Source organism: Meleagris gallopavo, chromosome 1 (assembly GCF_000146605.3).
Source record: "Meleagris gallopavo isolate NT-WF06-2002-E0010 breed Aviagen turkey brand Nicholas breeding stock chromosome 1, Turkey_5.1, whole genome shotgun sequence".
In the NCBI taxonomy this organism is placed as follows: domain Eukaryota; kingdom Metazoa; phylum Chordata; class Aves; order Galliformes; family Phasianidae; genus Meleagris; species Meleagris gallopavo.
The window spans coordinates 183051449-183069729 of NC_015011.2; the positions used below are offsets into that span (position 1 = coordinate 183051449).

At 47.4% G+C, this 18281-nt stretch overlaps 1 protein-coding gene across 1 annotated transcript in view; it reads right to left on the reverse strand.

The window, feature by feature from the left end:
- CAPN5 (calpain 5) overlaps positions 1-17956 on the reverse strand; it is a 37326-nt gene extending 19370 nt beyond the window's left edge. The window contains exons 1-2 of the mRNA XM_003203566.4: positions 17763-17956; positions 1470-1601 (exon numbers count right to left, since the gene is read on the reverse strand). Of these exons, the coding sequence (XP_003203614.1) occupies positions 1470-1601; positions 17763-17924 (294 nt within the window). The 5' untranslated portion in view covers positions 17925-17956. The remainder of the gene's footprint in view (positions 1-1469; positions 1602-17762) is intronic.
- Positions 17957-18281: the final 325 nt, after the last annotated feature.

Genomic DNA, 18281 nt, shown 5'->3' on the forward strand with positions numbered 1-18281 from the left:
GTCAGGAGCAGACAATAGCACTGCAGGGTCCTGGGTGTGCAGATGCTGTAACACCAATGAGCCACCAATAAACATCTCTGGGCACGGGGAGAGGATTGAAACTTTAGCTTTTGCTGTAAAACAAACCTTTCTGAAAGAAAGAAGGATGCAAGGATGCAGATAAAGAACAGCTCTGAGAGTTAAGGGTATGGAAAACGAGAAGTCACAAACACCTATGGCAAAATTGCCAAGGGAGGAAAAGCAATGCCATTAGTAAACGGAAATAATGAGGTGTCCAAAGAGACCTGGCTTCTGTTTGGTCGACATCTCCCAGGGCAGGGCTGGAGGTGAATGGTGAAGAGGGAGGAGAACTTGCCTTGGGGAGATGACGATGCAGAGGAACAGCCTGAATAACACCTTACAACACACCTCTAACAACAGCCACAAGCTACAGAAGTAGGAGGAAATCTTACTGCTTAACCAGAAGCCAACAAAACCTACCTTGTTCACATGTGCTGGAAAGCCTTGATTTTAAAAGAAAATAAAAGACAAATTCCCGTGGTGGAGCTCAGTGTTTATGATCACAGTAGTAGAGACTGGAGGGACCTCAGCACACAGAGCAAGGAGGGAATACTGGTCTGCTGCAGTAGGGGGCTGTCGGTGAAGTGGGCGATGCTGCCAACACTATGGGGCTTTGGTGACTGCCTTTTCACATTATCATCTAGATAAAGGCACTTGCAACTTGCTGGCCCCTTGTCCTAGGATGAGAGACACCTGTACCAGACTGAAGACCACAGATGCACTGGCTTTCGTAGACTTGAATTCTTCTCCCAAGAAGGACATGGTAAAAATGGCCACAGGCTGGCAAAGGATGTGGCACTTGGCACCTCCTGTCCCTTCACATTGCTCAGGCTCTGCCCCCTATTCTACAGCTCCTCGGTGCTCTCCTGGTCTGTGACAGTGCAACCACGATGTCCTTGGAACCCCAATCTCATAGGAATCCCATTGTGCGGAGCAAACCATCCATGGGACATGCAAGGGATGTGTGTTTGAGGAACAGTGGCTTGGGAGGCACACTAATATCCTTAGATCATCCTACTGCCCCTGTGCAAGGTGTCTTATGGCCAAGGTGAGAACACACTGGGCAGCCAGAGAGGTAGTACCATGGGAAACATGGACTTTCAGCACTGCAGTTGAGCATCCTAAATATATATATATATGTATATGGTTATTCTAGAGTGGGGAGGGTCAGAATTGGGATATGGAAGGACAGAGCAGGGCTTGATTCATGTGGTTACGGAGAAACTCGCCAAGAGTTTGGCTCAAATGTGATGTGGCTGTAATCACAACAATTCCTCTCAAAGAACATTTTTTTTTTTTAAGAGAGGTTTTCCACATGAACAGCTTTTCAGGATTGAAGCGTTTCTGAAGATCCAGTATCTGAGCCAGGCAAACAAAGCACGAGGCCAAGGTGTTGAAGAGAAGCTTACCTTCTGCCACAGGGCCTCGCGGGATGCCAGGGAGGAGCAGGCAGCCACAAACCAGCAGTTCCCAACCTGGCCCTGGTGTAAATCATGGGAGCTGATCCCGTCCACAAAGAGATGGGGATCGGCGCAGATTTCCTGTGAGACAGGAGAAAATAAACACACTGGTGAGTGAGGAGGCAGGGAAATACAAAGCAAGGCTTCCTGTTAGAGGAAAATCACTTTCTCTGCTCCTCAGGTTCCCTTTAAATCCCACCTGCAGCTTTGTGCTGACCTGGCTCATCACACTGGTAGCAGGAGGACCTTGTCCTGCCTGATGCTCTCCCCAGGACATGGCTACATTGCTGCTGAAGTGATACCAGATCCTCTCCGCGAAGGATGGCTATTCTGTTCCAGCATCAGCATGTCTCTGCTATCATTATCCATGGTGATAATGGTACATTTTCACATCATTACAGCCCTAGTGACCCATCTCCTCATATAAGTCTACCCTTTGCCTTTTCTGCAAGCCTTTCAGTTCTGACAAAGCTGTCTGTTTATCAAGCTTCTCCCTCTCACTTTGCTCTGGGGACCTTGTGATGCAAAGGCATTTGGTGCTGAGAGTATCACAGAATCATAGCACGGCTTGGGTTGAATAGGACCCTAAAGCCCATCCAGATCCTAGGGTCTAACCCAGCCTGGCCTAGGGCACTTCCATGGACACCAAGTGTCTTCATCCAGGAGGTTCACTGTTGTCCAGCAGATGGTGAAATTTTGGTAATCCAAAAGCTTTGTGAAATGTGAAATACTGCAGGTTTTGTTGTTGTTCTTGTTACTGTTTTTTTTTGGTTTTTTTTTGTCTGCTGATCAGTCCAGTTTGGAAGGCCATGTCCAGTTGGAGGCTGAAATGAATGGGGCAGAGAAAGAGTTGAAAGAAACTTGTCTGTTTTGCTATTCTATCTAATTTAAAGGAGTGAAAGACAAAGCAGATCTCCTTTCTCTATGCCCCTTAATTTTTCAGGTTATTTACATCCAAAGTAACACATTCCCCAACCTTTGCACTGCTTGTTCCTCATGGGGAGGAATTGCTGCTTCATAAGCATACCAGGACGGATGCCCCATCCCTGAAGACATTCCAGGTCAGGCTGGACAGGCCTCTGAGCACCTGACGGAGCTGTAAGAGTCCCTGTTTGCCACAGGCAAGTTGGATTAGATGGCCTTTAAGAGTCCCTTCTAGCTCAAACGATTCCCTGGTTCTATGATTTTATGATCTCTCTTTAATCCCACCTAACTCAGCCAGCACTGCACACCTTACAAACAACTTGAGATTCATCTGGATGTAAATTGGGCAGCGACCAAACTCACAGGAGAGGGCTGATTCACTCCTGGCTGCCAGTGTTGCAGGAGGTTGGAATAAGCACTAGAGGGAGGCAATCTGACAGCTGCCAACAGCACCTGCTCTTTTCAGCATCCCTGAGCGCAGGGAGGGATAGAAAAGGAGCAGTGCTACATAATAGCAGGATAACAGGGGTTATCCTATTTCATACCATCAAAGAAGCAGCCAACAGCTTGTGATGCATCTGTCCTGGCTGTCAGTGATGGGGACGATCTGCTCATAGTGGTCCTGCTCTGGGCTCAGAGGCACCATGGCTGAGGATCTTTGCTGCTCTTTCTACCCTTGGGTGAATCCATAGTGCACAAAAAAGGACTCACTTGGTTTGGTGTGGGTCAGGAGAAGGTGAAATCATGGAAGCACATTATACTTGGCAGAAATTAGGGTAAAGGGTGTTGGGTGCTCTTTCCCACGAGCAGAGCTGCTAGTTAGCTGTGACTTCCCCATCACCAAGCAAGTGTCTATGAATTAAAACCCTTTGATTGCTCATTTTAAGACAGGGAAGTCCTGTGTCCTCATCAGAAAAGCAGTCCTGGTACAGAAGAGGAGATCAGTGCATTGCTCTCAACTCTCTCAAAACCACAACAGCACCAAGGGTGCCAAGGCTAGAAATGCCCATGTCTGGAAATGCAGAGTCCCTCTGCAAAGCACACATCTCATTTACAGAATCGTAGAATCATAAAGGTTGGAAAAAACCTCTAAGACCTAGAGGTCTTAGTCTGACTGTTCACCTAGCACCAATAATGCCCACTAAACCATGTCTCTAAGTGCCATGTCTCCACAGTTCTTGAATGCCTCCAGGAACAGTGACTGCCACCTCTCTGGGCAGCCTGTTCCAATATTCAACCACTCTTTCAAAGCTTTTCCTAAGATCCAACCTTTGATTCAGCTTCTCTTCCCACTGATGCAAAAGGTCCCTAGGGGCACATTGTTCTCAAAGTCATTCAGGCAGTTCTTCAGATGCTGCAGTAGGCGTTTCCCATTTAGGTGCAAACCTGGATGTGGCATTTCAAGGTGTTTTTGGTCCAGGGTGGTTATGGCTGAGAGCACATCCTTGCTCTATAACCTACAGCACATGGATTTTTCAACCTCCTTCCCTAATAATATGCAAAACCTCACAGCAGATTACAGCTAAATTACAAATTTCCTGGGATCGTGAATGTCCCAAATGCCACAACCCTCTAGATGTGCCTGGACAGCACTGTGAGCTCTGCACACAACTTGGGCAAGTCCCAAAATATTCAGCAAGCCTTGACAGGAGTCCACTCTGAAGGGCAGAGAGAGGCTGCCATGCTGCAAAAGGATAACACAGCATCATCATCCCCAGGATGAAGCTTGATTCTGGTGGCCTCCCAGTGGATCTAAATACAGAATCATTCAATGAGTGCAGTTAGAAGGGACTTCCAGAGAGCATCCAACCTGACCCATCTATTCCAAGTAAGATCAGGTGGAGCAGGTCACTCAGGACTGTGGCCAGTTTGATTTTGAGTATCTTCATGGATAGAATCTCCACCAATCACTCCGGGCAACCTGTGGCTACCCACAGTGAAAAAGTGTTTTTCTCATGTTTAAATATAATTCTCTATTTTTTCTGTTATTTGTTCAGTGCCTCTTGTCCCATCACTGGGCACCAGTGAGAAGAGTCTGGCTTGGTCTTCTTCATTCCCTACCGTCCCTATGCACATTCATAGAATCCAATAGTATCACCTCAAGTCCAACCACCAACCTATGCCTATAGACCATGTCACTCAGTGTAACATCCACCCCTTTCTTGAACACCAGTGATGGCAACTCCACCACCTCCCTGGGCAGCCTTTGCCAATGCATTACCACTCTTTCCAAGAAGAAAGTTTTCCTAATATTCACACTGTTGGAGTCCCTTTGAGCCTTCTTTTCTCTAGGATGAAGAGTCTCACATGTTTTGACCTCATCTGTTGTGCCACATGCTCCAGACCTTTCAACATCTTTAAGGAAAGAAAGATCTGCTCCTCCTGCAGACAGGTTGAACGAGAAGGGCCTGGAGTTGGTATGTGCAGGGGAAGGAGGGAAGCAAGAATGCTCTTATTGCAGGAGGTCACGACCTTGGTTTCATTCCATTCATTCAACAGGGCCAGTTGGACAAACATTGAATCACCCTCCCAGCACTGTGACCTTGAAAGGAAAGGGCAGCACACCACACACATCCACACACTCTGGGGCCTTCTGGGTTCAAACACTGGCCATTTCAGCCAGATCAACCCACACACTCACTTCAGCAAATGCCTAGTTTCTGCTCTTCATCTCATAGCAGATGGCTCCTGGGTCACAACTGCTCTTCATCTGGATACAGGTGCTGGACAACAGGGAATCTGGAAGGGACAACCTAAAGCTATGGCTGCAGGAGATATAGTTTTGATGCACTGCTCTTGACTCCACCTTGTCCATTTTTACCCCTTTTGGCAGAGTATTTTTTGGTGGTGTTATGGGCTTGCAATGCTGAGTGCTTGCACTGCCTTTAATTAAAATTCTTCATAACTACAACAATGGACAAGGGAAGAGCCACTGATGTCATCTCTCTAGACTTCAGAAAGGCCTTTCACGTGGTCCCTCACAACATCCTTCTATCCAAATTGGAACGGTGTGGATTTGATGGGTGGGCTATTTGATGGATGAGGAACTGGTTGTGAGATCGCTCCTAGAGAGTGGTGGTCAATGGCTCAAGGTCCTGATGGAGACTGGTGATGAGAAGCATCCCTCAGAGGTCAGTACTGGGACAAATGCTGTTTAGTATCTCCATCAGTGACGTAAACAGTGGGATTGAGTGCACCCTCAGCAGTTTGCAGATGATACCAAACTGTGTGGTGCAGTCAACCAGATGACCTTTAAAGGTCCCTTCCAACTCAAATGGTTCTATGATACAGTGATAAGAAGAACTTGACTTGGAGCATCCCTAGGGAGCCTAGGCAGTGTTAGAGCTATTTATCCTCCCTAAAATGGGCCGCTAAAATGGCCACTGAACTCCAGGCAATTAACTATGACTTGGAGAAAGCAGGTGCAGATGGTCCCGTGGAAAGATACAGCCTGAAAACAAAGGGAGGGACAAAGTGATTCAAATTTCTTGTGATTCATATCCTGCTTTCTATATCCTTCCTCCTGCAATGGGTGTGGGACAGAGGTGGACAGCAGTGACAGCGGATGGAGAGGGCTTTGAGGCCCCTCTTGATGAAAGGCTGATGATAGCAGCACTGGCTTATGGGAGTCCAGAATGGGCCTGTGCCAGTTTGCTCCATCTGAGCTTGGATTATTGAAATCCATTAGGAAAAAGAAGATCTGATCATTGCACTTATCTTGTACTTGATGGTTTAATGTTTCCTCCCACCAAAAAGCATGTGGGCTTTCCCTCTTCTCTCCCCTTTAGCACTATTTCCCTCAACAGGCACATTTTCCTTCCAGATGCAATTAAACAAGAAAATATCATCCTTGTCTCCAGCTAGTCCAATTCCACATAGGGCAGCAGGGAGCAAATCACCTTCTAATTGGTTTTATAATTGGCAACTGTCTTATCATAAATGTTCCCCGGTGCAGATTTCTGAGCTTTAGATATGCTGGGGGTCTGGATCATGTCAAACCCACTGCAGAGAGGGAAAAAAGCTAAGAGGGATAATAACCATGTGAGATGCAACATCTGCAGCATGCCAGGATCAGTTTTAGTTAACAAGATTTTGCAAGGAGCAGACCAGCTTAATTGCATTGCAGAGCTGGGACACAGGAGACCGGCTGTTTCAGGAACAGTGCTTTCACTCAGACTTGCAATATCAGCAAGATAATCTATTAGCTGCACTTCCCCCTTCCTGAGTGACAGGGAACTGAACGGACCTCATGTTGTGAATGTTCAAGCAGAGCAGACAGTGGTGGCACAGGTGGCACAAAGGTCCCTGTGCTGCTGGTATTTCCACTGGGATGTGATTTTGTAAACAGCAGTTAGAGAGTTTGCACCTGAGTGACACAAGGAAGAGGAATGGGGAACCATAGGTCTGTGTTTTCATTGGGATTAATGTTTCCCCAGTGGTTCAGCTTCACATATACCATATGGGAGGTTTTGTTGGCAATATCTGCATCCTGTAAAACTGCTTTGGGGGGTTTTGTATTGCTTCAGCCAGGCATCCCTAATGCTAACCCACCTGATGTATCTCACCCTGTATGTATTTGCATCTGTTATCAGCTCCCACCACACAAAGGGAGTGGGATACTCCACCCACAGTGAGCAGGACTTGTAAAAGGAGGCATCACAAAAATACACTCCCACCAACACCATGATCCTGTTTGTGTACCTCTGTACCACATCGCAGCGTTTGTTTTGGCACCAGAAATGGCATGGATAGTTTCAAACAAGATCCAAAGGTCAATTTGCAGGCTTAGCCCTGATGTTTGCTTTTCTCAGTATCCGAAATACAAATGCAAAGAGATCTTTCTTGAAGCAACCAGACAGGGAGAGATGCAACACGCTGCGGGAGCACTGCACCACCCCAGGAGCAGATGGAGGTAGAGAATCAAAGAGTAATTACAGCTGGAAAAGACCTCTAAGACTATCAAGTCCAACCCATGCCCACCATGCCCACTAACCATGACCCTCAGTGCCACATCTCCATGGTTCTTGAACATGTCCAGGGATGGTGACACCACCACCACCTCCCTGGCAGCCTGTGCCAATTCATTACCACTCTTTCAGAGAATAAACTTTTCCTAATATCCAACCTGAACCTCCCCTAGTGCAGCTTAAGGCCATTCCCTCTCATCTTATCGCTGTTACCTGGGATCAGAGGCCAACCTCACTTCACCACAACCTCCTTCCAGAGAGTTGCAGAGGGCAGTAAGATCTCCCCTGGGCCTCCTCTTCTCCGGACTAAACAATCCCAGAGCCCAGAAGGAAGTATAGGATGAGTAGGAGGCTGAAACAAGTGCAGAATCCTCTGATTCGCTGTTCTCAATGCTCTCACCCTTACTTCATAGTGATGTGCTCTTGGAAAGCCTCACCATTACTCAGCCCAGGGCTTCTTTGGTCTCCACCCAGCCAAGATCAAAGCAAAGGACATGACATCCCCGCTTTCAGCACTTCCATGCTTTCAGACACTAACAGTGAATTGGTTCGGTGTATCTGATAGTAGATCAAATCTGCAGATTTCAACTCCCAAGGAGGAAGGTCTCCAGACACCTACTGATAAACCAGGGAGTGGGATGTTCAGAGCAGTGAGATGATATGCCCTCAGTAACCCTGGCCAGAGGCAGAAACCTCTTGGTCCCTCTTGGTTCCAAGTGCCAGAGTAGTCCAGCCACCACATAGGCCATCATTCCAAGTGGAAAAATGCCACTTGGCTTCTTCTCACACCTGAGTCATCCTGACTTTTACACACGCACACAACCATGGCCTTGGAAAGCAAGAGATATGATGCTGAGCAGACCCAACAGCTTTCAGGGATGGCTCCACCTGGACCTCCTTCCCATTAATGCTGGTACCTGTAGGCATGAGCTCAGGGGAGTTACACCAGAAATGAGGAGAAGAAACAAAGTCCCCTGTCTGCTTTAACTTTCATACTCTAAGAAGGACATGCCCTTTTGATTCAACACAGTGCTGCTGCCCAACTTCTCCCCATTTCCCCCATAGTCCATCACATCCTTCAGCTCTCCTACAGACCTCCATTAGGACAGCACTAAAGATAGCCCTAAAGGTCAGGAAAAGCTCTGGCTTAGCAACATCTTGGATTTAAAATGCATCCACACTCCAGAGCTCATCTCCTCATCGTGGCACACTGCTCCCTTCTGTTACACAAGTACATGTTGTGGGGTCAGACCTCAGCCAGCCTTGAAACCATGTGCAGAACAACCCAGACTCTACTATGGGGATCTTCACAGTCAAGTTGGCACAAATGGACCATGAACCAGATGGATGAGCATGAGTGATGGGGACAGCCACAGCTAGCATCTTTTTGAGCCCTTGGTTCCCATCAGGAACATGGAGATGGGAAGAGAAGACCCTTTTCAAGCAAGCTTTGCTGCAAGAAATCACATAATTTTGGGAAGAATAGTTCAAAAACACCCATTTGTTCCACAGCTATTGTGAATCTCGGAGTGAGCTGGTGAATCCATGAGCTCAGCTGCACTGTTTCTGCCTTCAAGGGCCATCATTTGGGTTTGGCACACATGCCTGCCCAACACCGCCCTGCCTGAATCCTAATTCTTGTGTTGCACTGAAAGTCAATCTTCTAAAACAATTTAGAAACTCAAATCATGCCTTTTATTATTATTAATTATCTTATGAGTCAAGAAATGGAAAAAGAGAGCACAACGATGCAAAGGAAAATTATCTCCACCCTCTGCAATGCACGTCAAAACATCTTAGATAGTTTCCAGCAGGGATACTTCTCACATCTGCTTAAGCAACACTACACCAGGGCTAGAATCTGCCCCCGAGTTTGTGGTTGTATTGTATTTATAACACAGCAGCATCTTGATTCAAGACCAGCACTTGACCCCACCACAGTCCCAATTAATCCCTGTTTGTGCAATGGTGACGAAGAGGTTATCATGAGTTTAAGCTATTTAAAGAAGTGACTTCCAGCCCACACCTATTCTGGTTATTCATACTCTGGGCGTAGCTTTGCAAACACAGAAACACACTTTATGAGAAAGCCAACATCTAGAAATGTGGACATGTGAGCTTCCGTAACATGAGATGGGAGATGGAACATCAAGAGGCATTATTCAGAGAAAATCATTCAAAATTCAAGCAATAAGAAAAGGCTGCATTCCTATTGCTGGCAAGAGAAGGAGTTTGTCAGCAGTGTGGGCTCAAATCAGACCATAAGCATCCAGCAGGGTGCTGGCTGGACCCTCCAAAGGGAATTTCACCAAACAGAACAAAGCCCATATTTAATAACCAAAGTGACTCAACAGGGATCTTCCTGAAGCAGTCTCACGTCATGGAGCTAGAAGTGTTCATAGAGCTACTAAACCCAAGCAAGCTTCATCTCTCCTCAACAGCATCTTTGTTTCCTATGGTGATTTCTTCCTGATCTGTTCGACGTTCCCACTACAGACAACACGCAGCATTCCCAGACAAGACTTTGAAGCCTCTGATACATGCCCAGTTTACTGCCAGTTTAGTGAGAGATGCAATGATGTATATACATCATCCGTAGCTCCAAGATGGGAACATGCATAAGCCCTCCCAGGGATAGGTGAGTCTCCATACAAACGCACAACATGGTTTACATATTGTGTATACATGGTTAGACTTTTAGCTGGTTTCTCCCATTATGAAGCACTCTATTTACATGTTCCATGATTATTTCTTACATAACTCCAGTGGTGGTATTTGTACCAGGACACACTCAACCTTCAAGCATCCACAAACACTGTTCATTAAGATAGTTTGTTCACCCATTTCCTTCTTGGAGGGGAACTGGGAGGAATGCATCACCAAATGGTGGTTTCTTACTAAAGATCCAGAAGATATGGGTTGCTTTGCTTGGTCTCCATAAGACGCAGGTCACCCCTCCCAAGCTGCAGCCTCTTGTGCTGGTCAACATTGCTGGCCCAACTGTCATTCCAAGGTGTGATGCTTCATCTCTGTTTTCTTCTTGCGATGTCTTTGTGAGTCTCCACCAGCCTCAAGGGGAGGAGAAATGGCAAGCTTCCCTCTGCCCCAAAGAGATGGCTGAAGCCCTAATTTCCTTTGGGGCACCTGGAAAACCAAGGACAAGATGGGAGGAAGCCAGAGCCCATTTCTATACAGAAGGATAGTCCAAAAAGGGACCCATTGGTGGATTTTGAGAGATGAGCATCCAGGTGAGGATGTGAACAGGTCAGCATCTCACATAGCTTGGCACCCTGCTATGTAGGCTTGGAGCTGGTGAGTTCAGCTACCTGTGCTCTGCTTTAGGTCACTAAAGCCTGCATAAACGCTGCAGCCACTGTACTTCCTCAATGATGCTTGTCATCCACTCCCACCATCTGTGCTAAATTATGTATATCAGAGGAGAAACAGTACGATTCCACTTACTGTCAAATTACATTGGGGTTTTATTTTAAAAAGGGACAACTTTGGGAATTTAATACTCCATACAACTCACTCAGACAGCATCAGTCCCTTGGCAGCAAGGAAAGGACAAGCCCTTGCCCTGAGGCATTGACAAAGACAGATGCTGGTTGCATTTTTTCACCCCTGGTCAACCCGTTGATGCTTTTGAATCTGACTGGAGCCCAGGGCATGCTGAGCAAGGCAAGATGGAAAGATGATGGAGAGAGGGTTTGTACCTGCTTCCCTACAGGCATAGGCATCCCTCTGCACAGGGTTATCATAAATCTATCACATATTTAAAGGAGAAAGAAATGGAGAAGCAGTGTTTCCCCAGTGCACACAAGATATGAGCGGCGCATGCTAAAATTTTGCCAATTCTTACACACATACAAATTCAAATCCACAGGTGAGGACTGGTCCTTAGAACAAGTGATCCGGAGCTGTGGTTTATTTTCCCCTCCTGGAAATGCTTTAAATAAAACTGGCTGGTGCTTAGAGGAAGTGGCTCTAGTTTAATTCAATGGGAAGTTAATTCAAGGAAATCCCGTGACCACTCGTCGTGCAGAAATTCAGCCGATGCATTGACTGCAGTTCCCTCTGGCTTTAGACTCAGCAGACCAAGGAAATGGCTCCTCTGCTCCAGCTGCAGGGCTCCATCCTCCCACCCATGCTTCCTCTTATTTGTTTCTTTCTTTAACCACCTATCCCAGCAGCTGATGTCAGCCCTCAGTTTTACCATGCCTAGTGTTTCATTTTCCTTCTTCAAGAGGCAGCACCATGCCTAACCAAGCTCCTTTGCAAGGGCTTTGGTGCCAGCAGAACCCAGAGACGGATTTCCATGAAATTCCCATGCTCATCTTGGTCCTCAGGAGCTCATGCGGGTCAGGTTGGAGATTAGGAACAACTTCTTCTTGGAAAGAGTGGTGAGGCATTGGCACAGGCTGCCCAGGGAGGTGGTGGGGTCACCGTCCTTAGAGGTGCTGAAGAACCATGGAGATGTGGCACTGAGGGATGTGGTCAGTGGGCATGGTGGGGGTGGGTTGGGGTTGGACTTGGTGGTCTTAGAGATCTCACCAGCAGCGCTTGCACAGAGATTAAAGGCTTGGCTTCAGCCAGGGCACAAGCAGCTCTGTACCTGCCCCACCCCTAAGCATCGCCTTCCTGAACCCTACAGCCCAATCTGTAAAGGTTTTGCACCATTCCCTCCCATTTTCCTCAGAGAGGGCAGCAGATGCCCTTGGCCCTGTGATACTCTCTGCTCCCATTGTCCTCCATTACAAACTCAGCTACAATAATTTCTAGACATAGACGCATGGCTGCATTAAAATGTAAGCCATAAATCTGATCTGCTGATTTTAGCACTGGTTTTGCATTTATGGCTGTGTCCTTCTGAGGCTGAGGATGGAGCAGACTCCTTGGCTGCTTTCTTATTGAGCGCTGCCCATGCCAGGCAGCTTAATCTGATGCTAAGAAGCAAAACATGTGTGTGTCATCATGGAGCCACGACCCTGGGAGGATCTGGTGAAATCTGCTGGGACAGATCCATGGTCAGCATCCAGCTCAGTGAGAACTGAGAGCTCTTGAAACAATCATAAATAATAAAAATTATCTCATCCTTCCTGAACTGGGAATAGATGAACAGTGCTGACTTAAGGCTTAAAAACAAGGTAAACTCAGAAACTGCATTGCAAGGTGATCAATCCCTTTACTGGCAAGGAGCAACCGAATTGGCAGCCAGCTCCAGGCTTCAGAGAGCACAGCAGATAAATGAACAGGTGAGCAGCTCATAAATTCCTAAGTGCAGAAACGCAAAAGTCTGGAAGGACTCTGACTCTGTGATGGATAGCAAAGAGGTTGCAGACTCCCATTTAGAGAGATGGTTCACCCACTGGTAATGCTATTTACAGTCATCCCCAGCCTTCTCTGGGCAGGACCAAAGCCTATGGATGGACCATAAAGCTGCCCAGGGAGGTGGTGGAAACACTGACCCTGGAGGTGTTCAAGAGAAGGGTATATGGTGCACTGGCTGACATGGCCTAGAGACTTGGCACCCCAAGCTCTAAGAGATCTAAGAGCAAAGCTCCACAAGGTTTTAGCCTCTGGATCCCCATTATCATCATTGTGCTTTTGCCAGCTTCCCAGACTGTGCTGTACGCTGGGGAAAAGACCTTTTAATGCAGAAACTTGCGGGCAGGCAAGTGCCGGTCCTGCTTTTAGTGAATTAGTTCATTGACTCCTTTCTCATTCCAGGAAAACCCCGCAGGGACGGATTGTATAACCCTCACTCAGCAAGGGAAAGGAGATAAGTGCTTCATCATGCAAGGAAAAAGGGATCGGAGAGATGCTCTCCTCTCCTGCAGTGTCCCCTCCTCATCCAAAGATACTGAATTCAGCAGAAAATGGAAATAGGACAAAACCCCTATGGACAAGTAGTCAGTCTAGGTATATGTCAGAGAAGCGGCTGCTGAAAAACAGTATTCCCCAGTTCTTAAAACAAAATAGCTATCGTATGGCTGGAAATAAAAAAATATAAATAAAAAGAGCTGTTAAAGAAAGCATCTCTCTTCAGTGCCAAAGCAGGGTTGAAAATGCCCCAGTCTTCCCGCTGGAAGACCTTCTCCTGCCCGCAACCTTTCTTAAAATGTCTGGCCTTTCTTCTTCCAAAGAAAACTATGTCAGCTCAGAGCTTCTCCCTTCCAAATATCTTTCATAGAATCATAGAATCACAAGGTTGTAAACGACCTACAAAATCATCTAGTCCAACTGTCCTCCCACTACCATTGCTACCACATGCCACTAAACCATATCTCGTAGCTCCTCATCCAGACTTTCACCCAGATAGGACTGGCACTTAGCAAGAACCTACCTTTGCACTGTTTAATCAGAGCCAAACTCCCTTGGGAATTCCTGCAGAGAGAATTTGATACTTGAGAGCAAACTATGAAGAGCTAAAAAAAAAAAATATCCTGACAACAGGGCTGGAGGGCAGAACTCTTTCCCTGAAGACAGGAGGGTGTAGGCTTCATCCAAGACAGTTCCTATAGTTGTTGCAACCTGCAGGCTTGAGCTTACAGTGCAAAGGTGCAGCAGCACCATGACTATTCATGGCCTAAGCCTTCCACCTGGTCTAATTTACTTCCCAGAGGGCATAGTGATGACCTGGTGACCAGCCAGAAAGTCTCAGCAGCAGACAGAATGAGTCCAGGTCCTGAGCCACCAAGTGGTACTCTTTGAAACAGGGGGAAAAGACATCCTTGAAAAGGCCAGGAAGAACTAATTAGTCTAATTTAACCCCATATCAATCTCATGGCATCTCCAGTAACGGTCTGTACACAAGAGCTCTGTTTTCAGACAGTGATTTTAGGAGTGGTGAGCTGTTTTCCAGCAGGGTAGATGAGCCCCTTCCTCTCCAGACCATGAATGGAGTTCCCAAGGGATGGGATGGGATAGGATAGGGGAACTGGATGGAGCAGAACAGAATAGAGTAGAGTAGTTCAGTTGGAAGGGATCTTCAAAGATCAAGTTCAACTGCCTAACCACTTCACAACCAAAAAGTTGGGCTTTAACCAAGTGCCTCTTGAATATAAATCGGCATGGGGGCATCAACCACCATTCTGGAAGCCTGTCCCAGCGTCTCATCACACTTACAGTAAAGAAATATTTCCTGACATCCAGTCTGATCCTCCACTGGCACAGCTTCATGCAGTTCCCTTATATACTGTCATCCAGATCACTGATACAAACACTGAACAGGACTGGTCCTAGAACTGAGCCCTGAGGACCACTATTAGGAAATGGCCATCAGCCAGATGTCACCCCATTGACTACGATCCTTTGAGCTCAACCATTGAGCCAGTTCATCATCCACTGTAGTGTGACCTCGTTTATTGCACAGTTGGACAATTTCTCCAGAAGGATGCTGCAAAAGTCTAAATAAAATCCAGAAAAATTACGTCCATTGCTTTCCTTATTCCAGCCCTAATTTCTGCCTCCCAGCCTGCATGTCAGCCAGCCTCTTCCCACTATCACCTCTCCTCATTTATCCAGCTCCTAAAATCCTGGACTATCTCACCTAATGCACAGACTAACATCGCAGTTTCTTTGCTGCACCACAGCATCTGTATCTCCAATGGAGCGTGCAAAACTCAGAGTTTGAGGATCAAGCACCATGTGCCCCAATACACCTCCTTTGCCTTCATACAGCAGCAGACAGAGGGAGAAGCAGCTTCAAGCACTCAGCCCAAAACACCAAGTTTAATTCCTGATGCAAATGCCAAGCTTTGCTGCCAGAAAGAACCCCCGATGCTGGCCAAGCCAGCTCCAGAATCTGATTTGGCTCAGCTACAGAACAGTCTCATTTTTGAACGGCTACACAAAACAACAGCTCTTCAAGGCCCACTTCCTGGTATGGCTTCCCTCTCTCTGACACGCTCCAGCAATTAGCTTTCTGGCTCAGCTGTGCTGGAAGATGAAGTCATCCAGAGAGCAGCAGCCACCAGAATTAAAGCCCAGCATGAGAGCTTGTCCAGCTGCTTCATCTGCAAAAAGCTGGCTTCCAAAGCAGATCTGGAGGCCAGGAGAGCAGGAAGGGAGGGAAGATGCTCTGGGAAAAAACAAAGCTGAACCACTACAGGAAACACTGCAGCACCAGATGTGGGAGGGAATCTCAAGTTGCCCAGGATGGGTTATTCACCAACTGCTCCAGGAAAGCCTCCCCTTCTCCCATCAAACAAGAGGAAGAGTGGTGCAGAGATTGTTTTTTTGGCCACTGCAGGTTCTGGGAGTAAGTAGAGGAGTAGAAAGGATGAAGCAGTTCCAGGTGAGGCACTGAAACAAGTTGCCCAGAAATGTGGTGTGTGTCCCATCCCTGGAAACACCCAGGGTCAAGCTGGATGGGCTCTGAGCACCTGATGGAGCTGTGGGTGTCCCTGTTCACTGCAGGGGAGTTGGACCAGATGGCCTTTAAGAGTCCCTTCCAACTCAAAAGATTCTATTCTTCTAGGTATGGGAAGGGAAAGAAGGTACTTGCACACACAAAGAATGGGAATGAGACCCTGCCAGAGCTAATTCCCACCACCCCAGTCAGCTCAGTGCAGCTACTTCTCACACACCAGTGAAAAACTTAGCTCCTAAACATCACTTCCCCATACAGATGGTAAGCAACACCCTTTCTGTGAAAGCAAACAGCTGTTGTAACATCCAACACTTCTTATTTCCACTCTCCACCCACCATGTTTCCACAGCAGAGCCCAGGGCACGGTGTACTCTTGAGCTTTATCACACAGCCAGAGCTGAAACTCTCCCAAACAGATCATGGCCATGGCCCTCAGAGATAGCAGAGGTGCGTGCACAGCATCCCCTCCCTGCAGAGAGCATCCCAAGGTCTTGTGGACTGCATTTCTGGGTCAGGAAGCCCTCAAAGGAGCACTTGCTGAGAGCTGGGAGTGTCACTCTGCTTGTTTTCTAAATGGGGATTGATGATGGTTGAGTTTGATGATTTTAGTGGCTGTTTCCAACCTTAATGATTCTAAGGAAAGGGTTGCTGATTGTCACAGACAAAACATGTTGGCGGGACAAAGGGAACAAAATGTGCACACAGTACTTTGCACAAACTCAAGGAAGAGCCCAGGACAGAGCAGGAAACACACAGAGAGAAATGAGATCTCCTCCTTCGAGGGCCTGCTGGGATGCTGGGCTCAGCCACACAAAAGGAGCCTGTTCAGCACCGACCCTCCCATCACACAGAGCCCTTTTATTCACCCCATGGACTGCCCTCACATAGACAGACACAGCTCTGTTCTACACACCCCTCTCCCTCCAGCATCTTGGCCACGTGAAGTGCTGAGGGAATGGAGGACAGCAGTGCCCAACACCAGCAGAAACTCTCTGGGTGCAGGGAGGGGCAGGGACTGCTGCAGTTGCTGAGCAGTTCACCAGTATCATAGAATCATAGACTTTAGTTGGAAGGAGCCGTTAAAAGCCATCTGGTCCACCTCTCTTGCAATGAACAGGGACACCACAGCTCCACCAGATGATCAGACTCCCATCCAGCCTGACTTTGGGTGTCTCCAGGGATGGACATCCATCACACTTCTGGGCAATCTGTGCCAGTGCTTCACCACCCTCATGGTAAAAACCTTTTTTCTCACATCCTGTCTGAATCTCCTCTCTTTTTAGTTTGAAACCATCTCCCCTTGTCCTGTCACAACAGATCCTGCTAAAGAGTCTGACTCGTTCATACAGCCCCAGTGAAAGGCCGCTGTCAGGTCTCCCTGGAGCTTTCTCTTCTCCAGGCTGCACAGCCCCAGCTCTCAGCCTGTCCTCGTTGGAGAGGATGGTTCCATCTTTTGGATCATTTCTGTGGCCCTGCTCTGTATGCACTCCAACAGCTCCATGTCTCTCTGGTCATGGTTCCAGATTGGACCCAGCACCTCTACACTCAGCCCCCAAAGCCCATCACTTCAAAAACCCCCAAACACCTCTCCTACTCATAGATGATTTTCTTTTCCATTTGCAAACGCATAAGCAAGGAAACTCAGAGCTATCTCTTTGCTCTACTAGATCCACCAGACTAAACAATATGATCCAGCAATCAGGTTGCAAAGCATCTCTCTGACTTACGCACAAAGAAACAGAGTCACGGAGAAACCAAGGGGCTCCTGGGCTCACTCCTCAGTGCAGCAGGTCTCCTTATATTCACAGAGGTTCATGCTGCTGATAAACCTTCCCAGGGAGAGGATAGCTTCTCTGAGACTTAGAGCTGCAGTTGGTAAAGCACCTTTGGTGAAGGATGCACTGGGTATTTTGGGGTTTCCTGAAAGCTGGGATGGTGGAAAGCAGCATTAAGAGGCAAGGGAATGGGCACACTTACTTTTGGCCTCTTCCACTGAATGCCCTGGATCCTTGACTTGTAGAAGAGTGAGTCGTCATTGGCAGGGAAAAGAGGGTCCTCAAAGAGCTGCTTCTTCCTCAGGCATTCCTTCTTCAGGGCAGCGTAGCGCTGATTCTCATAGGGCTTCACTGAGGAAAACATCCTTTCCTACTGACTCTGGGGAGACAGAAAAAGCAGCAGTGAGATGGGTAGGGTATGGCTATGGATACCCCATTCTCCTCTACAACACCTGGATCCAAAAGCCATGGCTGGAAGACATGGAGACCAAAAAGCCATGGCTGGAGGCAACCCTCCGGCCTTTCCCCAGATCTGACTGGTCTGAATTACTAGAGCCCACTTTTCTGGTCCTTTAGAGCACCTGTGGCTCCCTCCCCTATAAGGATTAAGCCATACCATAAGGTATCAGCATGCTCCAGTTTAAACAGGCAGGAAAAAGCCTGTATCTGAACGAGGAGATGGGTGATTCCTCCATGCCCAAACCTAACTTTTCTGATCGCC